Source organism: Mesoplodon mirus (assembly GCF_964341445.2).
Source record: "Mesoplodon mirus genome assembly, chromosome: 18".
Lineage (NCBI taxonomy): Eukaryota > Metazoa > Chordata > Mammalia > Artiodactyla > Ziphiidae > Mesoplodon > Mesoplodon mirus.
This window is the reverse complement of record NC_138994.1, coordinates 10225847-10247599: the sequence shown is the minus strand read 5'-3', so window position 1 is coordinate 10247599 and position 21753 is coordinate 10225847. Positions and strand designations below refer to the sequence as shown.

Sequence of the window (21753 nt, the reverse complement as noted above, 5' to 3'; positions counted from 1 at the left end):
GGGGCATCCTCGGGGCCGTGGCTTGGCCACCCCACACCTTCGGCTCAGAGTGGCCTCTGCAACCTCAGCACACTCCTAGCATGCAGAGCGTGGCTGAGAAACAGGGGCTGTGGAGCCAGAGCTGGAGCAGCCAAGATGAGCACTCAGCTGTCACAGGCTCTGAACAAAGTGCAGGAGTCCTGGCCCTGCACGGTTTATGGCTGGTTAGTGGAGGCGATTAGATGGCTGTTATCAGCAGCTCATGCCCTCCCCCTTCATGTCTCTGCTGACACCACCCGAGCTTTAGCCAGTCCTCACCCCCGGCCTCACACCCTTGCCCTCCTGGGTCCTTGCTCTCCACAACGCGCCTAGCACTCATGTAGCAGGTCTTCAATGTCTGTTGACTGAGACTCAATGACTGATGGACTCGGAGAAGAGTGGGGAGGTGGGATTGAGGACACGACTGGGAAACGCACCTCCTCATGGTTTCTTGTCTGGAGGGGAGCGCTGGCCTGGGTGGACGTCATGCCGGGGCTGGGCTCCAATGCCTCCTTCTCGGGCCGTACCACCAGCCACAGGTAAACCTGGGCTGGACCAGGGGAGCTTGGTGGTGCCCTACTGACCGGGACTGATGTCTGGATTCTCCAGTGGGTGATAGACATGGTCAGTGCTCAGACACAACCACAGCTATGTGCCTAGAGACACTTCTTAGACGCTCCAGGAGCCTCTGGTGGGGTCCCTGCTGCACACCTCACATCTTCAACCTCTGCCCTCCCTAACGACCTGTTTACATCCCTGCTTTCTTGTCTGCACACATGGCTGATTTCTCCTGTGATGGGGGAAGAGGAGTGTTGGAGGGCAGGGTGGAACGGCCATGGCCATGCACGTTCCTGTCCTGGGACCTCTGTCCTTCTTCCGTCCTCTTTCCTCGGCTGGAATCACCTTCCCCTGGACCTTCACGTGGCTGCACCCTCACTTCCCTCTCCTCAGACAGCCTTTACTAGCACCCCTCAACAACAGCCCTCCCTCCCGGGACACTCCATCCCCTTCCCCTGCTTAATTTTCTTTGTATCATCTGTTACTACATGCAATTAGGTTTCTCTGTGTGTGTTGTTTGTTTACCTTTTAATTATCTGTCTCCCCCACTTCATGTAAGTTACGTGAAAGTGGGGACCTTGTCTGTCTTATGGATTACTGTCTCTCCAGGGCCTGGAACAATGTCTGGCATAGGTAGATGCCCAATAAACCTTTGTTGAAAGAAAGAAAGGAAGGAAGGGAGGGAGGGAGGGAGGGGGGAGGGGGGAGGAGGGAGGGAGGGAGGAGGGAGGGGGAGGGAGGGAGGGGGGAAGGAAGGGAGGAGGGGGGAGGGAAGAAGGGAGGGGGAGGAGGGAGGGAGGGAGGGGGGAAGGAAGGGAGGGAGGGGGAGGAGGGAGGGAGGGAGGGGGGGAGGGAGGAGGAAGGGAGGGAGGGAGGAAATGTGGACTTCCTCCTGATCCCTCCCTCCCCCAGGGGGCTGCACAGAGCTCACTGAGAGGCTGGGAAAGCCCACCCCTTCCACTGCCACCCACTTCAGGTGCCCAGTGCTGTTTTGCCACCTCCTGCACTGGGCCAGTCCCCTGCACCACGCCGGCCACTTATGCCTCCCACGTTTGTTTGCTCAGGGCCAGCAGAAGTGAAAGCTGGCCTGACTGTTTTGTTCTCACCGCTTCTCCATCCAACCTGCAGTGTTCTCTTGGCCTGTGGACTCTTGTTTATCTAAGTCTTGTTTTCCCAGACTTGGACCAACTTTGTGGGTCAGCCAGGGAACCACAGCCTGGAACACTGCTCAGCCCCATCCCCTCGCATTCTGGAGGTCCCAGGTGACTCACTGTCTTCACCGGAAGCTTTGTGGTCAGTCCTCTGTGTGCCGCTGCTCCCGCCACCATCGCTGCTGCTCTGCTGGACACGCTGGCTGCTTCTGCTCGGGCTGCTGATTTTCTGGCCTCCTTTGCTGCCCCTGAGGCTGGAAGATAGGATTTTCCCCTGAGTGATTATTGTTCCATTTTAAACTCATCAAAGTAGCCATGTACTTTGAGATTCAAACCAGTTTTCTTTTCCAGCAAGTTGGGGCAAGTCCCCCAGGAAGTGGACCTGACGATGCCGCCCCCCCCCGCCCCCCCGCTGAAGGATGCTCTCACCCTCAGAGTACAAGTCAGCGGGTGTGTCCTTCGACTATTTGCCACCCGAGTGCCACGCCCACCTCCCAGAGCTGGCATAGGGTTTGGTTCAGGCATATGGATTCCTGACTCCTATCCCTGCAGTACTGGTTGGGCCTCCTCGCCTGCCTTCCAGCCAGCACTCCTGCTCTCTCCCTGCTGTCGCTTCGCCAGGTTACCCCTGCTCGCCCTGCAGCTCTAAGGTTCTATGCCATGCCCCAGAAGCCTTCCCTGACCCTCACATCTGGGTTAAGCGCCCTTTCTATGCACTGTTAGGGCCTGAAGAGAACAGGGCTGTGCCTGTCCTGTTCACTGTTATACCCAGTGTCGCCCAGCGCCTGGGACACTGAAGGGACTAGATAAAAACTGTTGTGAAGAGTGAATGAATTGTGTGTGTTTGCATCTTACAGTGCGTTAGGACTGGGGAACCCCATCTCCAATGCCTTTGGTATTCACTGCAGCCCAAGGTTAAAGCCTCTGGCTAAAGTGTGTGCTGAACAGGAGTTAGCTGGGTGTTTCCGCCTGCTGTAGGGATGCTTTGCTGGGAGGGGCCCGAACTGCTGGGAGGCCCTCTGTCCTTCCCACACAGGAGCAAGGGTAGGACTGCCAGATAAAATACAGGGCGCCCAGTTAGATCTGAATTTTGGATAAACAGCAAAGACATTTTTAGTATATTGCATGTCATACGTGGGACATACTTACGCCAAAAAAATATTAAATTCAAATTTAATGGGGCATCCTGGGGTATTTTCCTTCTTTTTAAGTCTGGGAACCCTAGCAAGGCAGACATGATCCGCCAGGTGCTAGGGATCTGAGGTCCTTCTACAAGGTACATACTGTTTGCTGTCTGGGTTCTTCCTGCTCTTTAAATGCTTTTGGGCAAAGAACAGGGTGAGCTCAAGGCGTGGTTTCCCAGGGCTGTCACTAGCACACTTAATCCACTGTATCTCCCTACATCTCAACCCCTGACCCGGGCTACTGGACTGGAGGGTTAGGGAAGGCCTCTCTGAGGAGGGGATGTTTGAGCTGAGATTTGAAGGAATGAGCCAAGTGATGATCGGGGAAGAACGTTCCAAAGGAGGGTGGGTGTGAACTTGGTAAGTCTGAGGAACTTAAAGGCTAGTGTAGTGTAGTGAGTGCAGGAAGGGAGGGGTTTACATGGAAGACCTTGGGCCACATCCTTGGTCCCCAAGAAGGGGACTTAAGGCTGCACTCCTTGTTGGTCACCGCCCCCAGCTGCAGGGTGGATGCTTCTCTGGCCTCCAAGGCTGAGTCTCAGCGGCAAAGATGGGGGAGGAAGGGAATGAGTGTCTGCCATCTGGGGTTAGGGATTCTGGCAGCAGCGGCAAAGCCACGGGGCCTGGTGCTTGACTGCAGTTTGGTGGGATATCCAGCTCTTAAAAATGGCGTGGAGCCATGAGTGCTTAGAGCTAAGACCCCATGTGACTGGTCCCTGTGGAGAGCCACCTCCATGCCCTCCTGAGAGCACTGCTGGGACCCAGGTGCTCTCCTTTCTAGGGGAAAATGCTGCAGCCCAGGGCCACAGGGCCACGGGGTGGCGAGGACCCAAAGGGCTCCATCCCACCTCAGCAGGAGTGTCTCTCCTGGCTTTGGAAGGGGTTGAAAGCCCTACACCAGGAAACTCAAATCAGGTCCCCAGTGAGGCTTGCTCCTTTGTGCAGCCCTGCCCACCCCAGTCCTCCTCCTTCAAACCCAAATACGCAGGCTAAAGAATGGTAAATGGCTCGTTTCCAAGGTCTCAACTCACAAGATACTTGTCGCCTGCTGTTTGCCTGCCAGCATGTGAAGGAAGCTGTTTCTTAATCTAAAATATCCATTAACCCCCTCCAGCTGGAAAGCTACCCCAACAAAACTTCTGTTTGTGGCAGGTTTAAGCTTGGTCACTCTGAGGGCGGGGGCCCAGCTGGGTTTGCCCCATTGGAAGGTGTGCCCAGGGCAGTGGGCACCCTTAGGTGTCTTGCCATGGCTTGAGAGTATGTTCTCTCTGTCAGGAGGTATTGGATCCCCAAGGCCCACCTTCGCCAGGGCCCTTGGGAAGCCCACAGTGCTGGGGCAGGGGGTGGGGGTGATGTCCCTTTGCGGAGGCTCTTTTGTGTCTCCAGGGGAGGAAACCCCATTTCCCTACCACCACCAGGCCCTCGGTGAGTCTTGCCAGGCATCCGACAGGAAGGAACCTTTTGTTCTGAGCTTGTAGGAAGTCTGAACTGGACTTGTTATTTACCCACAGCATTTCCTGGATAGGGGGCCTGGACGGGACTGCACTAGCGGCTGGCTCCCAGCCTTGGCCTTAGTTCCTTCCTCTCTTAGCGTCTGGGGCCGGGGAGGCTGCCCATGGCAAGGTCTAGGCCTTCACGAAAGGGCCCATGGCAAGGTCTAGGCCTTCACGAAAGGGCCCATGGCAAGGTCTAGGCCTTCACGAAAGGCTGGTGAGAACTGGTATTTATCTTTAGGGTGCTGGAGAGTGTGTGTGTGGGGTGGGCGCTATAGCCTGGCAAAGGTCCCTGGCTTGGGGAAAGGGGGCAAGCAACGTCACCTAGTGCGCGCGCGCTGTGTGTGTGTGTATGTGTGTGTGTGTGTGTGTGTGTCGGGGGGTGCTGCGGACCTGGAGAAGGGGTGAGCCCAGCCTCCCTGCAGAGTGACACCTCCACCATCCGGCTGCAAGGAAGGGGCGAGTCCCTCAGGGCTGCAGGAGCGGCAAGGTAGGCCAAGGTCCGGGCCACGCCTGACACCTCGTGGCCACCTGAGCCCGGGGCAGGGCGCGGGAAGAAAGCGGGAGAGCAAGGGAGGGCGTGGAGGGCGGGAACCTGGAAGCGCGGAGACCAGGCCCGAGCAGGGCAGTCGTTCTCCCGTTCTCCCGGCCGGCATCCCCCTTCCCTCTGCCCGGGGCCCCGCCCCGGCAGCCCCGGTAGCCCATCCCCCTCAGCCTCGCCCTCGGCCTCCGAGTCAGGCCTGGACTTGGAGGCTTCCCACACCCACGGGTGGGTCGCAGAACCCCATACGCCCCCGAACGTGGCGGACCCGGGAAGCCAGGTCGTGAGGCCCGGATTCGAAGGTTACCCGAGCGCGGGTCCGGAGGCCGGGTCACGGTGGCCGCCGTTCTCGCGCCGCAGGCCTTAGCACGCGGGCGTCAAGGCTCGGGCCCGGAGTCTGGCGGGACCCTGTCCCTAGACCCGGGACCTTGGGGGGCCGGGCCCGGTCTCAGGTGCGCGGACCCGCCGGGGGCACTTCCGGTCCCCGCGACCCCCCCCCGCCCGCCCGCCGGGTTGCCAACCAGATGCAGCCGCCCGGTCGCCATGGAGACGCAGTAGCTCCGAAGTCCGCACGGCTGGCCGAACCGGCAGAACAGCCCGGGCGTGGCGCGGGCAGCTCGCGGGCCAGTGGGCAGCGCGACGCTGCTTAGCGAGGACAAGGTCCGGGCTCGACGTCCGGCCAGGTAGGTGGCCGGGGCGGGTGGGGGAGAGCCGAGCCCCGGCGCGGAGTCCAGAGGGGCCCCGGGTGTGTGCGGGGGTCGGCGAGCTCAGGTGTGCCCGGCCTGGGGCGGGACCGCGCCCGCGCCCGCGCCGGGACAGGCCGGGATCCCGGCGCCGCAGCCAGTCTTTCTCTTTCCCTCTCCTGCCACCACACCTGACTCACCTCACCTGCCTCCCCCGCCTCGGGGCCACCGAGCAAGGCCCGAGGTTAGGAGCTCATCCCACTCCTGCCTGGAGCTGTCAGCCGTCGGCCCCGGGTCTGCCTCTGTGCCCAGTCTCTGCGGGAGTTAGCACGGAGCGGTAGGTGATCCCAAGTTTATGTACAGCGTAATGTTTTGCCCTACTCTAGAAACTAGGTGGCATAGAAGTGGATCAACCAACATTTGCCACGACTGTTCTTTTGAAACCTGAGACCGAGCTGCCAAACTGCTTCGCTAGTGGCGGGGCCTCCCGCCCTCTGCCTCTTTCCTCTTGGGGTGAGATGTCTAGCTAGTAGAGCCCTTCCTTGTTCTTCTCCAACATCTCCAGCCTCTTGGTGTGCAAGGAGTTTCCCGTTTGGGAAATCCTTACTCCCTGGGTTGGCCTTGGTAGGCCCTGAACTGTGGTTACAGGGGATGCAGAACAGCTGAGGTAGGGATCTGCTGCTGCCTTTGACACCTGGGAATGGTGGGGGGTACCTCCCCTCTCTGTCTGCCCTTCCCCCCAGGGCACCACAGAGAGGAGGATCCAGGTGGACCCTGGAGTCCCAGACATGTCTTTAGAAGGTGGCACCCCTCCCAAGTCTTTCTCCCTTCTGGTTGTCCCTCTCCACTCTCACTCTACCTTGGCTTTGAGGATTTTCTAAGACTCATTAAATGAAGCTCTGTCTTATCTGTTCCTTCGTTTTCTTTCTTTTTTTTTTAACATAAATTCATTTATTTTATTTTATTTTTCGCTGCGTTGGGTCTTCGTTGCTGCGCGCAGTCTTTCTCTAGTTGCAGAGAGCGGGGACTACTCTTTATGGCAGTGCGCAGGCTTCTCATCGCAGTGGCTTCTTTTGTGGTGGAGCACGGGCTCTAGGCACGTGGGCTAAGTAGCTGTGGCTCACGGGCTTAGTTGCTCCACAGCATGTGGGATCTTCCAGGACCAGGGCTCGAACCCGTGTCCCCTGCATTGGCAGGCAGATTCTTAACCACTGCTCCACCAGGGAAGCCCAGTTCCTTTGTTTTCATAGCAAATGGAAAACAAAACAAACACCACCACCCCACAGAGCTGTGCCACCTTCTCATACATATCTTGATTTCTCCTGTGAAACTGGATTGAGGCAGAAAATATAGGCAACTTGTAAATGCCAAGGGGAGCCCCATACAGAGAAGGGCTGCTACAACCCCGCCCCCGGGGCAGGAGGAGCCTCCTGGACCTGAATGGATGCCCTGCTTGTCCCACTTCTTCCCTGCCTGCGCCACCTTCCCTTGGCAGGCAGAGCTTGGGTGGCTTCTAATAATACACAGTGGTTCAGCAGCACTGGAAGAATTTGGTGGAGGAATTCACCCCAGATCCAGGGGTTTCTGCCCAGTGGGGGGATTCATGGTAGACAGAAGGCGGGGTATGGATTTATTAGAGGGGGTCGTGCTGTCTGCTGCCATCTGGCTCTCTGTGGCCCCAAACCTCATGTGTCAGCAGCTTTGGATGCATGACTCTTCCTAAGGTGCTATTAGGAACAGGTTTAGTTTTTGTTAGATTGCTATTTAACTGAATACCTACTACGTGGCAGGCAGTGTGGTAGGCACTGGTACGTATTATCCTGTTTAATCTTTGCTACAGGCCAGTAAGGTAGATCTCAACATCCCCCTACCTTATGGAAGAGGAAGCAGGCTCAGAGAGGGTGCTTGGCCCCCCACCCACCCCCACCCCGGGCGCACACAGTCATGAATAGTGGGGCTGGCTTTGAAATCATATCCGTCTGACCAGGGCTGCATTGTGACTTTCCCCTTCCTCCATAAAAAAATAAAGAGAGGGCTTCCCTGGTGGCGCAGTGGTTGAGAGTCCGCCTGCTGATGCAGGGGATGCGGGTTTGTGCCCCGGTCCGGGAAGATCCCACATGCCGCGGAGCGGCTGGGCCCATGAGCCATGGCCGCTGAGCCTGCGCGTCCGGAGCCTGTGCTCCACAACGGGAGAGGCCACAACAGTGAGGGGCCCGCGTACCGCAAAATATAAAAAATTCTTTAAAAAATAAAGAGAATTATATTTTACAACCACATTGGTATAAAGATGAATATAATCCAGGCTGGATTAAAAATTAAAATATTTTCTTCAACCCTAGAAGTTTTTCTTATGATTTTAACAGAAAGCAGAACATTTTTTGTGAGCCCCGACACTGAGCCCCTGGGCCCAGTGGAGAACTGGGCTCAGTGTCTGACTTCAAGCTTTCCACCCAGGGGTTACTTGGGTGTGGGTAGTAAGAAAGTGCCCCACCTAACAGCTCAGCCCTCATTTTGCCTTTTCTTTGATCACATTCGAGGACATTCTAGGACAATTGAGTCGTTTCTCCCCTTCACCCATCAAGAAAAGATCTAGCCCCCAACGCAATCTTTTCTAACCCAATTAAAACCCTGCTTCAGATAAGGAGGCTGTGGTCAGGCCAGGCTCCCTGCTTCCAGGCTGTGGGACTTGGGCGGTGTCTGGTCCCCATAATGAGATTAGGCCTGGTGGCCTTTCAATGAAACCCCCTGGGCTCAGGGAGGGAGATGGATGCTCGTTAGCACGTTCAAGCCCTGCGGCAGCTCCTGGCCCTGGTTGATCACATTAAGTGGAGTCTGGCTGCAGGTGTGTGTGTGGGGGGAGGGGTGACTGTCACAGCCCAAGGTTCCAAAAGCTGCCAGAGGTCTGACATCCCCATCCTGTGCTCTGACAGGAAGGAGGGTGGCCGGGCAGGGATCCACAAGAGCTCGCCCTGGTTCTGAGACTCTGGTCTCCTGGGCTGAGGAAGCCTTTGGGGGTGTAGATGGGCTGCTTCCAGACTGTTGACATTGCTGCCTGTACTGCTGCACTGGGAACACAGGAGATCCCAAAGCAGCCAGTGTTCTGGGGTTCCACAGGAAGGAAGGAAGGAAGGAAGGAAAGGTGAGAAAACGTTCCCACCGTCTAGACTGGGAAATGAGGGAGCAGAGAAAGATACTTGCTTACTAGGGAGGGAATCTCAACGGATTTCAAGGTTTGCAGATGTGTTTGTGGGTTAGTCAGATTCCAGCCAGAGTCCTTGAAATGTCTTCTTTGTATCCCCCATCATCGGAAGCAGCCCGTGTGTACAAAGATACGTTGTCATTTATGTTGAACCGAATAAGCAATAGGGCAGCGGCATTGCTGAAGGGGTCTTTCATCTTCTGTGAAGCACAGAACCACTTGATGCTTTGTCTTTTCTGTAAATCTGGATTTTTCACTTAGATCTTATTGGCTGTGAGGTCACCTATGGGGAAGCTACAGGCCTGCCCGAGGAGGACTGGTCTTTCTGTGTGCGTTTTCCTGTCACCCCCCATACCTGGATTTAGAATCACCTTCAAATTGGAAGGGGCCACAGGGGAGACTGCTTAGGCCTCCGTGAGTCCAAAGGTCATTATCTCTGGCTTCCTCTGGGATGCCTAGTTAGTTACCAGGGCACAGGGACCAGGAGAGATGCCTTTGGAGCAGTTGGCATGAAGGTCTTGCAGCTAGTTGGTCCCCATCACCTCTTCTCTCTAACCCACCTGTTTCCATCCTGCAGCCTTTTCTCCCAGGAGAGCCCACGGCGGACACCAATGCTTGATGCTGTGGTGGGTGTAAACTGCCTTAGAAGCATGGTTCCCCAAGGGGTGGGGAGGGCCAAGGAAGACTGGCATGTGAGGGGAGAGGCCTTCCTGGAGCCCAGCCTCCAAGCAGATTCACATCCTCTGAATACTGGCTTCAGTGTTCAGGAGGTTTTCCTTTCTTCCCTAGTTACTGGCCTGAGAAAGGGCAGAGCCACACCCCGAGCAGGCAACCCCTGTGGGAAATTCACAGGAGTGGCCACCCCAGGGTGGTGAAGCGTGGACTGTGGAAAGTGCTCTGGGAGTTCAACTCACAGCCTGAGTTGTTACGGCCCTTTTACTCTAGAATCTGCATCTACTCTGCACCTCGTCTGCAAGGCCCTGGAAGGCGGGGGCCATGGCTCATCTGTATCCAGCAGTGTGACCCCCATATCGCAGGCGCCTGATAAACAACTGAGTTGAGCCCTTCTTTGCTGCGGCTGATTTGGGGCAAGTCATTTACCCTCTTTGAGTCCCAGTTTCCTCATCTGTCAAATTGGGGCAATACTCCTGTTATCACCATAGGTTATTGCGAAGATTGAACTGAATACAGAGCAGGGCTCCCTAGCCCTGAGGCTCGCAACTCCAGTCCACCACCCTGGGGTGCAAACAGCACTAGGGTTTGGACTCTGAAGGGAATTCAGGTTGTGAGTTTTCAGTGAGGACATTAAAGCCACGTATTTAGTCATTGTGCTGTTCCCACACGTTTTCTTTTCAACACCACCAAGCGGGTCTCCATTTCTCAGCAGATGCTCCTGGGTGTCCTACAATTTAACTCAACATTGACACTACCTACCCGGAGACGGCATCAGATCCTGAAGGGCTCAGTCCCATGACACTGCCCCCACCCCCACTTCAGATGCTAACTGCAAGTCCAGGTTGTCACCTGTGCTGCTGAACAACAGGCTATAAATCAGAGCTTCACACGACCTTTTCCTCAGGTTCAATTAATTTGCTAGAGCAGCTCACAGAACCCAGAGAAACTTGCTAGATTGCTGGTTTGTTATAAAAGGATATCACTCAGGGACAGCCAGATGAAGAGGTATGTAGGGCAAGGTCTGGAAGGGTCCGGAGCACAGGAGCTTCTGTCCCCGGGGAACTGGGGTGCACCACCTTCCCGGCATGTGGATGTGTTCGCCAACCTGGGGGCTCTCCAAACCCCATCCTTTAGGGGGTTGGTTTATGGAGGCTTCATCACACAGGCCCGATTGATTAAATCATTGGCCACTGGTGGCTGCACTTAGTCTCCAGCCCCTCTCCCTCCCTGGAGGTCAAGGGTGGGACTGAACGTTCCAACCCTCTGGTTGGGTTGGGTAACAGCCCTGGTAACAGCCCCACCCTCAGGTTTCCGAGGGGCTTCAGTAACACGATGTAATATTAACATAACAAAAGAAACGACTGCTTTGTCACCTGGAAAATTCCTAGGGTTTTACAGGCTTGGTCCCATATATTTCTTATTATAAATCACACTATCACTGTGAAGATAAGTCTGATTTCTGCCTGACTCACGAGGAGGTTGGCTGGGGGGGGTGGGAATCTGGCTCTGGCTTGCGTCACCACAGAGCGGCTCGGGACCCAGGAGTGGCAGTCTTTGCAGCCCTGAGCTCCCCCTTTGTACTCAGTGGCTACCCGGTGGGGACGCTGTGGCAGGCCTGCTGGGGCTGAGCACGTTCCTTCCAGTCTCCCTAATTCAGAGCTAATCGGATTCTGACTGCGCCCCAGGCTCTCGGGGAGGAATCTAATAAAGCAGGGGAGGACAGCATTTCTCAGTTCAGTACATTTTCCTGTCAGAGTCGGCCAAGGGATGAGATCCCCGAGGGAGAGGTAGATGCATTCCCTGCCTTCTGGGAGCTCACAGGGCTTAACGCGAGGCAGGACACCGAGGGTAAGTGAGCGCCAGGCCAGCCTTGGGGACATAGAGGAGGAGAACAGAGTGGCGAACAAAATGCCCATTTCGGGTCTTGGAGCAAATCGACAGAGGCGGAAGAGGAGGAGCGGGGAGTGTGACTTGGAGGGGATAACAGCAGGTTGTGTGGCTAGAGCTGGGGAACTGGGAGCATCTCTTCCGAGTGGACTTGGTAGGAAAAGAGTGGGGGCTGCCGGTGGGCTCTGGGTTAGGGTCAGTTGTGGAGTTGGCATTTGACCACCATACGCTCGTGGGTCTTTTGTGCCTGGTGGAGCAGCATGACTGGGATCTGGCTTTGTCCCTGTCCCTGTCGGTCAGGCAGATTGAGGAGGGGAGGGAGACGGGGGCAGACGCTCCAGGCCCTGCTGGGTGGTGGAAATGAAGATGGCCAAGAGGGAAGTGATGGCGAGACGTGGGGGAGAAGCCGGAGGACTCGGCACTGGGACTCGAAGGGCGACCTGGGAGGTCAGGAGAGGAGTGTAACTTTGGATGTGCTGAGTTTGAAGTGTTTGAGGGATGTCCAGGTAGAGATGTTAGTGGACAGTTAGAAATGGGGTTTAAATCTGGGGGAGAGGACAGACGGGCACTAGACTTAGGAGTCATCAGTGTAGAGGTGACAGATGAGCACAAGGGCAAGGGTTCCAGAAATACGGCTTCACTGCTGCCCAGGGCTTCTGGAAACAGGTGTTCCCACCTGCCTTGGGAGTGTTTTCTGGAAGATGATTTGACAGAATGTATCCAAAACCTAAAAAAGAACCTAGCCCTTGCTCAGGATTCTATTTCTTCATTTAGGAATTAGACGAGTATAGAAAGATGATCACAGTGTTGCTTATTTAGTGAAAAGCTGAAAACTGGCTAAATATTTAACAATAGGAGATTAGGGGATTGGTTAAAATATGAAATAGCCTGTCGTGTACTGACATGAAAAGATGTGCATGATCTATAATGAAGTGAAAAAAGCAGGTTAGAAATTGGTATGGTCATGTTTCTATGAAAGAAGGTACATATATTTCCAGAAGAAAAGGATATAAATCAAAATGTTGATTACTTTTAATTTCTCTCTTTTTTTGCTTATCTGTATTTTAATGCAGGGAGGTGTGTTACACTGCCTGCCCCCCTTTTTAAAAAATGATGGAGTTGCCAACAGTTGTCAAAGGTGGCAGAGAGAACTGGGGGTAAAGACAGCCTGGTCCCCAGGAGGACAAGGCCAGGCCAACTGGAAACTAGTTCTTTTTTTTTTTTTTTTTGCGGTACGCGGGCCTCTCACTGCTGTGGCCTCTCCCGTTGCGGAGCACAGGCTCCGGACGCGTAGGCCCAGCGGCCACGGCCCATGGACCCAGCCACTCCGCGGCATGTGGGATCTTCCCGGCCCGGGGCACGAACCCGCGTCCCCCGCATCGGCAGGCGGACTCTCAACTACTGCGCCACCAGGGAAGCCCTGGAAACTAGTTCTTGAGCAGCACAGGGTACAGGGTGTGTGCTCGGTATTAGGAGGGACCCCAAAATGTGTTAGTCAAACATCTCTGCTCAGCTGCTGTTCTCTGCTGGTAATGAAGGAGGAGGGTGTCTCCAGAGCTGCTGCGAGAGGCTGGGGCAGTGGGAGAGGCAAGGTGGGAAGGAGTGCTCGGCCCTCTGGGAGCTGCAGCAGCGCCCTTCTGTGGCCCCAGGCCGCCAGCACCGAGGCCCAGCAAACGGAGACCGTACTTGTTCATCAACCGCCTCCTCTCCTCCCATCCTCCAGTGCCTCTCCCACCTGGGTGTGGGGAGAACCAGCAGGTTCAGGGGGAAGAGCTGGCACACAGGCCACCCTGAGCCCGGGCGAGGCTGGAGAGACACTGGGGACTGGGCAGAGGAGCCAGGAAATGCCTCCCACTGGCCCCTGAGCATCGCTTCCCCAAACCCCGTTGAGCCCCCGGTTCCCTGTCTGCACAACAGGAGCAGCAACACACCTGCTCTCACAGGATCCTTGTGCGTTAAATGACCGCGGGAGTTCTCACCTTGTAGGTCTCAGTTCCGGAAGCCTGGCCTGAGGGAGGGGCGCAGGCCCACGCCCCGGGTGTGGAGGGGAAGACGAGGCAGGAAGGGAAACGGGCAGCTCGGAGGCTCCTGTCACCTGGTCCTTTCTACCGAAGCGGCTCAGAGAACATTCCTTCTGCCGTGCAGCTCTCTGTGGGCAGGACTTCCTTCATCTCCAGCTGGGAGGTGAAAAAGCAGGCACGGGGGAGTCAGGTTCCTCATTTCTCACCCTAGATGTCCTTTATGATTCATCTGGAGGAAAAATTCCGGCACAGTCAAGGAATTTGCTCACTTCTCTGTTTCACCTGTGAACTCCACCGGAGAAAACCCAGGGCCTCCTGAAACAGAAAGTAAAGCACTGGCACTGGGCCCTCCTGCTCCAGCCAGAACTTGGAGGACTTTGACTTGCTCCCTCATTGCAGGTGGAAGTGCAGCCAGGTGTGGGTCTGTCTCTGCAGGAAGGCGGGCCCCCCGCCCTCCCCACCGGGTGTTCCGGAGCCTTCAGAGGTGGGAGCAGTCTCACGGAGGCCTGGGGTTGTGGGCCGAGGGAGGAGGCAGAGGTGGGCAAGGGAGGCCTGGGATGTCTTTTTGGAGGCTGTGGGCCGCTCCTCTAAGCTCCACCATCTTTCCTGCAGCAGTCGCCTTGGCATAGAGCCGCCTCGGCATGGACAGCCCTGCCCGCCCAGCACCCGCCCCTGCGGCGCTGCTTTACTATGTGGCCTTCTCCCAGCTGCTGGGCCTGGCCGTGGTGGCCACGACTGGCACCTGGCTCGGTGTGTACCGAGGAGGCATCGCCTGGGAGAGCGCCCTGCAGTTCAACGTGCACCCTCTCTGCATGATCATAGGCCTGGTCTTCTTGCAGGGAGATGGTGAGTCCCTGGGCGATGCCACCTGAGAGAGGAGATTTGCAGGGACCCTTTCACACCTGAACCTGCCCAGTAAGAGAAGGAAGCTGGCTTGGACCTTGGGGACACTGGGAATCCAAATCAAGGGCCCCAAGGCTGGTGGGTGGCAACTCCTTTCTGACTTATCCCAGATCTTTCACCTCGTGCTTCAACAAGGAGCATCTGAAGGTGTGTGTGCTTCACACAGTGGAGGCCCAGGGGCTGGGCTGTGAGCAAGACCATCTGCAGAGGCGGTTTGAAATTGAGGGAGAGAAAGTGAGTGTGAGTGTGTGTGTGTGTGTGTGTGTGTAGATGCTGGACTTGGCGGAGCTAGAGCTCCTCTCTCTGGGGTAGGATCCAGGCCGTGGCTGGCCCCCACCCTGCCTCAAGGCCAGGGGGCCTTGGCCTTCTCCTTCTGGTAACAAGCAAGCTGGATCTATGCATTCTTCCTAGATATGGTCCTGGTGACAGCCACCTCCTCAGCAGCAGACTCCTGAGAGACATTCCGCAGGACCCCTGGCCCTGACTGCTTCAGCCCAAAGGGGGAATTAGCTTGGGGTCACAAGGTTCTTCTTTGAGAACCTGGGGTTTCCCAACCAGGGAGCCTGCTGGCTAAGAGTAGTGAATGTCTGATCTGGTTTCAGTGCTGTACAATCTGAGGACCATCATAGCTAAGAGGTGAACTCAGAAGCTTGGGGGCACCTTGATGTGACTGCACGATGAGCCTAAAACAAAGCCTGGGATACACAGGACAGCTAAGAAGGGGGTGGGCGGGGCGGGGGCGTACGGAGCCTTGTTTCCTCCCCCACTTCCTGTGGCTGGGGTACCTGGACAAGCCCTCCCCTCTCCGGCCAGGGGTGTCTCCTCGCTGCCCTGGCAGGAAGGCCTCGTGCTCGGCTTAGCGCCCTGACATTCCCTTTCTCACGGCCCACCAGCCCTGCTGGTTTACCGCGTCTTCAGGAATGAGGCCAAACGCACCACCAAAGTTCTGCACGGGCTGCTGCACGTCCTCGCCTTCATCATCGCCCTGGTGGGTGAGTTCCAGGCACGGGCCTGCCCTCCTTCCCCCACCTCTGCTGACTTGGGGAAGGAGCTGCTTTACTGTCCAGTCCCCCCTCCCCACCCGGCCTCCCCCTTCCAGGCAGGGACACTGGTGCTGGCAGCCACCGAGCTGGGACTGGAACCCAGAAGTCCCGGCGGGTCGGGTTTCCCTTGGGTCACCACACCCCCTCCGTCGCCTTCAGCCCAGTCCTCACGCGACCCCCGCCTCCGGCCAGGCCTGGTGGCGGTGTTCGACTACCACAGGAAGAAAGGCTACGCCGACCTGTACAGCCTGCACAGCTGGTGTGGCATTCTGGTCTTTGTCCTCTTCTTTGTGCAGGTGAGTCCTTGCGGCCCCACGGCGCTGGGGAGGGGCGGGGAGCAGGGCCCAAACAGGGCCGGGACCAGGTGTGCGCACAGGCGAAAGGCGCTCCAGCCCGCCGAGCGCTGCCTCCGACCCGGCGCCCTTCCGGCGCCCTTCTGGCGGACAGGCACGTGGATTTGGTCCCAGGCCCCGCCTCGGGGAGCACAGTGTGGGGCTGAGACCGGCCTAGAGCGCCGGCCCACCTTCCCCACGTGCTCAGCGCTCTGGCTGCCGCTCCGGCCGGAGGCCACCGCGCGGGGGTGGCGGGGCCTGAGGTCCTCGCGGGCAGCGGCCCACCTGGGGCGTCCTCGGGCTCCAGTCTCCAGCGCAACTCAGCCTCCGGCAGCACCTCACCTTTCCTCCCAGTGGCTCGTGGGCTTTAGCTTCTTCCTGTTCCCCGGCGCGTCGTTTTCTCTGCGGAGCCGCTACCGGCCGCAGCACGTCTTCCTTGGCGGCGCCATCTTCCTCCTCTCGGTGGGCACCGCCCTGCTGGGCCTGAAGGAGGCGCTGCTGTTCAAGCTCGGGTGAGCGCCCCCTCCCGGCGGCTCTGTGTGGGGCCGCCAAACAGCGGCTTTTCTCCCGGTGGGGTGGGGGGCCCGGGACTGGGCTTGGGATCGCATTGCATCTTGCGGGCCAGGGGCGAATGGCATTCGGCCTAACGGCGACGCCTCGGGTGGCCTCGCCCTCCGCCCCAATCCCGCAGGACCAAGTACAGCAAGTTCGAGCCCGAGGGCGTCCTGGCCAACGTGCTGGGCCTGCTGCTGGCCGCCTTCGGCGCGGTCGTGCTCTACATCCTGACCCGCGCTGGCTGGAAGCGGCCCCTCCAGGCGGAAGAGCAAGCGCTCTCCATGGACTTCAAGACGCTGACGGAGGGCGACAGCCCCAGCTCCCAGTGACGCGCGCCCAGTGCCATCCCGTCCTGTCCCGCGAGGCGGTCTCCGCCATTTCGGGGCCCCGACAGGTGTCTGTCCCGCACCTGCCGAGGCTCCAGGGGTGGGGAGCGGGGATGGGGCAGCCCTCTTCCCTGAGCGCTGATTTCCGGGGTTCAGGCCCCCTCCGCTTTCCCCTCGCTGCTGCTGCCGCCGCCACCGTCGTGTTAGTCCTGTGCAGACCCCCGCCCCCCTTGCCCCTGCCACCCCCTCAGATGGAGCAGCTTTGGGTAGGGTTCTGGGCGGTTGGGCCTGGTCGCAGAAGCACAGATCCCTAAAGGGGTCGGAGAGGGGGAGGCGGCTCCCCGCTCGGGGCAGCGGGGGGCCTGGGCTGTGTCCGCGGAGAAGGCGGGGCTCAGCGCCGGGTCTGGCGAGGCCGACTTGCTTTTTGTGACACCGAACTCCAACCAGGAGTCTTGCGGGCCCAGCCTTTGGCAGCGGAGCAAGTGATATTATGGGTAAAATATGCTGGTGTCAGGGCAGGGTTCCCCAGGAGAGGGGAGGGACTGGCCCTTGGGAAGCTCTGGACGCGTGGCTTTGGCCCAGCTGCGCTCTGCAGCCTTCTCTTTCTTTAACCCCTTAGCCCCAGGGCGGCCTTCTTTGCCTATGGGGCCCAGAAGAAGAGGCAGGAGGTGGGCCTGGGCGGGCGGTGTGGGCCGTGTGCCGCCTGCAGGGGCTCCCCTCCCCGCGGGGCCGGCCTCGGCGAGCCAGCTGCCCACCCTCAGAGCTCACTCAGGCGGTGCTCTGACAGAGGCCCAGGACACATGCCTTTTTGCTTTAAACAAAAAGCTGCCGCTGTTGCCCCCTTTCCCTTTCCATAGGGAGGGTAGGGGCTGCCTGATCAGGAGGAAAGCCTCATCCTCTCCTACCTGGGACCCATCTTTGCAGGAAGTTGGGACCAAGTCAGAATCGGATTAATCCCCCCAACCCCATGAGTGTGTAATGCTGTTAGCTGAGTCACTGTTTGGCTTCTGTCTAGAAATAACGTGATTACAGCATCGATCTTGTGCTTCTTGGACTTGGTGAATGCTCTCTCCTTGTTTTCTTCGTTTTCTGGGCTTTGAGGAGCATGACACTGTTTGAGACAAGACACAGTTTACTGAAATGAAGACAATAAAATTTCCAAATCTTTTTTTTTTTAACGGCTGCCTTTCTCACACCTAAATGCTGCCTTCGAGAAAGGGGGCTTGTCTCCCCTAATGCTCAGAATTCTAAAACAGCTTTCGTGGTGGGTCCTGCCTCAGGCGATGCTGCTTCTCAGGGCAGGTGGCTGTGTTGGGTGCCTTACCAGCAGGGATCCCTGCTCCCTCCCGTGGGCATTCCGGCTCTGCTGCAGCCCCAGCACCAGGGTGTCTCCGCACCCTGTTTATATCATACGCTCTGCAAGGGCACGGGCTCCGGCAACTCTTTGATCACCTGGTATGGTCAGTGTTTACACGTGGGAACACCCCATCTTAGACAAACTACCAGAGTACAGTTGTATATGTCCATTGCCAGAAAGGCAGAGAGAGGAATGGAACCTTGGATTTGCAAGAAAAGTCTATACACTGGCCTGTTTGCCAAAGCGTATGCTGGATGATTCATGAGCCAAAAAGCCTCCCCCCCACCCCCAAGCTGATCCGTGGTGGTTTATTTTATTTTGCCTGTGGCCAATCTTCTATGAAGTACAACGTCGTGTTGGTACAACAGATGATTCAATAAATGTCTACAGCAGGTCTCTTGTCTGTTATCTTCATTTACTGTGGCAATAAAAGGAGCCAGTGCTTTTAGCAGATGCATGAAGTTAGTCTACTAGGGTTGAAAGAATTTGCATATCCCCAGGCTGGGCACAGAAGGTAAAGTGATTAATGATACTTATGATGACACAGGCTCTGAAACAGCCCAGTGGCTGTCCTGACTCTGGACCCAGTGAGGGAGGCTCTTCCACACGGTTAGAGAAATTCTCTTCTCAACCCAGACAGAGTGGCCTGGAGGGTGGAGCCGTAAGAGCCTGACAAGGGCCTTGGCAAGAAGTTTCCCCAGTATTCAATTAACCTTTTTCCTTTTAAAAACGTGTTTCTTCATTTCTTAAGAAGAGGAGCAAAGCTTTGAGAACAAGCTGAGATTCCACTTTAGATCAATTCCTGAGGCTCAGGCAGATGTGTTTACAGTAAAGCTGGGTGCGACTCAGATCCCACCGGGATATACCCTGTGCTCCTGAAAAGCACTGTCACTTAACAGCTGAAAAACTTACTAAGAGGGCTCACTATTGAAAGGGACCATGGATTCTTACTTCCTAGCACTTACTTTATTTTCTGTATTGAATCTGGTTTCTGGCGTGTCTCAGCCAGAGCTTGAGAGGTCTTTGCTTGATGCATCTATAGAGTCTTTCTCCTGAATCAAGGCTTCTATGTGGACCTTCATTTGCTTTAAAAGCCTGCAAAGCATGGCCTGGTACATGTCACAAGGTGATCTCTCGGTCAGGGTCAGGGTCAGGGCTGGCTCTCCGCGCGAGGGCAGAGGCATCCTGACCCTGTGAGGGTGCCATCTCCCTTGCAGCCTTTGTGCTAGCCTCTGAGTCTTAAGGGTCTCTTTGTGTTTGAATATTCAAATGATCCCAGATGCCGCCTCTCTCTCCAGGGGGCTACTCCTTAACCAACTTACCTTCTCACTGGGTTTGGAACCTCGAGAGGCCCCAGAGTTATTCCTCTTGCCCGTGGCACAGAGTTGTTTCTCTAAAGGAGCACAAAGTAGCATTCTCGAAGCTTCCTTCACTGCCTATGCTGCTTCCGGGGTCATCCAGATTGCTTACTTGTCTTGGAATACCCGCTTCTGAGGAAGGGGGCAGGCAGCATGGTACAGGGAAAATGCTTTCTGGGCAGATCTGATTCAGAGTCCCACCTTTGACTCCGTGACCTTGAGCAACTTAAACTCTCAGGATCTGCTTCCTCATTTGTGTTTTGGAGACGGCAATGTCTGTCAGAAATTGGATGAGGAATACGTTAGAGAACACGTGGGAAGTCCCCATCACAGTGTCTGGGACATAAGGGGTATCTCAAGAGAATGGCCTTTTACAATGGACTCAGCGCTGTCTCTTCTATGAGGCCCTTTTAATCATAGGGCCTTCCAGACATGATGTCCTTAGTATGAATGTCCTATCCTTATTCCTGGCAATGGGAAGACTCAGTCTCCAAGTTTCTTCAAGCTCCTCCAGCTTCCATTTTTAAAGGTGAAAGAAGATGGTACTGTGTTCCCGCCTCAGCCTCGGCCTGTGGAAGGGGAGTCTGACTGCCCACGTGCATGTGTGCACAGCGGTGTGTCGAGCTATAAAGAGCAACTAAAGGGCACCTACCAGGGAATGAAAATGACTAGGGGAAGACCTACCAGAATGTGCTGAGTGCACTGTTTCCTGCTGCTCTGAGTGGCTCTTTAGTTAGGTTCAGGGCAAACAGCTTTTAAGAATTAGCTTTCTGGGACTTCCCTGGTGGCGCAGTGGTTAAGAATCCGCCTGCCAATGCAGGGCACACGGGTTCGAGCCCTGGTCTGGGAAGATCCCACATGTCGAGAAGCAACTAAGCCCGTGGCCACAACTACTGAGCCTGCGCTCTAGAGCGCATAAGCCACAACTACTGAAGCCCGCACGCCTAGAGCCCGTGCTCCGCAACAAAGCACTGCAATGAGAAGCCTGCGCACCGCAACGAAGAGTCGCCTCTGCTCGCCACAACTAGAGAAAGCCTGCGTGCAGCAACGAAGACCCAATGCAGCCAAAAATAAATAAATTTATTAAAAAAAATTAGCTTTTTAGGAATCATTCAGTGCCTCAGGAATTCTTAAAATACTGTTTTCCTGGGCTTCCCTGGTGGCACAGTGGTTAAGAATCCGCCTGCCAATGCAGGGGACACGGGTTCGAGCCCTGGTCCGGGAAGATCCCACATGCTGCAGAGCAACTAAGCCTGTGCGCCACAACTACTGAGCCTGTGCTCTAGAACCTGCGTGCCACAACTACTGAAGCCCGCACGCCTAGAGCCTGTGCTCTGCAACAAGAGAAGCCACCGCAATGAGAAGCCTGAGCACTGCAACGAAGAGTAGCCCCCGCTCGCCACAACTAGAGAAAGCCCGCACACAGAAACGAAGACCCAACGCAGCCAAAATAAAATAAATTTATAAAAAACCAAACCAAAAAAAAAAAAGAAAACTTTTTCTTTCAACCACTTATCCACTTTTAACTTTTAATGAAATAACTGGAACAGCCCAGGAATGCTTTTCAGACTGAGCAGGTAGTTCCTTCCAGAGTCCTCTCCTCTTTAAAGGCAGTTGTGGCATCCAGGCTGGGATGACTGCATGCCTTTCGTTTTCCTGCTTCCCCAGCTTTGGTGCTTTGGGGGAAATGGATGTAGTTACACAGCAGGGATGTTTGTTCAACAAAGTCTGGCGTCTAGAGGAGGTGGTCTCCTTCCTTGCTTGTGCCTGAAGTAGACAGAGAGGTCGAAGCCAGGCAGGAAAGACCACAGGACTCCATCCTTAACAAAGGGTATGGAGTCTCCAGCCAATTTCAGAAAATCTGCAACCTCTCCATTCACAGAGCAGCTGCCTAGCTCTCTATATGGCGAGGATTGGAAATTCCGGCCAGATTTCTGAAGAAAGACTAAAGTCACTGGAAGCAGTGGGCTTCCAACTTTAACCGAGTTAGCCTTGGGAACTATAGCTGGTGCTGTCCCCCTGCTTCAGGCCTGCAGTCTCTAAACCTAACAGTTCTAACTGGCAGTCTTGGATTTTGGTACCGTAGCTGGATTGGAATGTAGCCTCAGCTATTAAAATCAAAGGAGAGGAACTCAGTGCTCCCTTGGCATGGCTGGAGACTCTTCCACGGAAGAAAAAGCCTCCCTTTCTCAACGAATGCAGTGAGCCTTGGCTGATGGGCGCTCAGGACTGTCTTGTGCATGGTTCTTGCGTGCCCACCGCAGTGTCCAACTCCCGAGAGAGGTGCTCAGTAACTTCTCTGATGAACCAGAGCCTGAAGGGGTGACTCTAAATATCCCTTAAGAGACCAGCCAAATCATTAGGAATTTGGCCTCTGCCAGTTGTTCTTGGGGGAGGCTTCCTCACACACTGCAGGCTTCAGTGAAGCTGAGCGCAAGTCAGCTCCCCTGAGAGTACTGTAATGAAAGG

The 21753-nt window shown here is 56.1% G+C and overlaps 1 protein-coding gene across 19 annotated transcripts; it reads left to right on the top strand.

Annotated features, from left to right (window-relative positions):
* The first annotated feature begins 4283 nt into the window (after positions 1-4283).
* CYB561 (cytochrome b561) lies at positions 4284-18320 on the top strand. Of its 19 annotated transcripts, none has more exons than XM_082605481.1 (10): positions 4284-4621; positions 4830-5965; positions 9405-9453; positions 9617-9915; positions 13810-13894; positions 14026-14256; positions 15207-15305; positions 15549-15652; positions 16043-16200; positions 16380-18320. In XM_082605481.1, the coding sequence occupies exons 6-10, from the start codon at positions 14052-14054 to the stop codon at positions 16570-16572; spliced, it is 759 nt and encodes a 252-aa protein (XP_082461607.1). In that variant the 5' UTR covers positions 4284-4621; positions 4830-5965; positions 9405-9453; positions 9617-9915; positions 13810-13894; positions 14026-14051; the 3' UTR covers positions 16573-18320. The 19 variants fall into 19 exon arrangements, 17 of the variants coding, with proteins under 17 accessions (XP_082461607.1, XP_082461610.1, XP_082461609.1 ...); XM_082605476.1 differs by having other exon boundaries at positions 4288-4621; positions 4830-4894; positions 14023-14256; XM_082605489.1 differs by having other exon boundaries at positions 4288-4621; positions 4830-5628; positions 9773-9915; positions 14023-14256.
* Positions 18321-21753: the final 3433 nt, after the last annotated feature.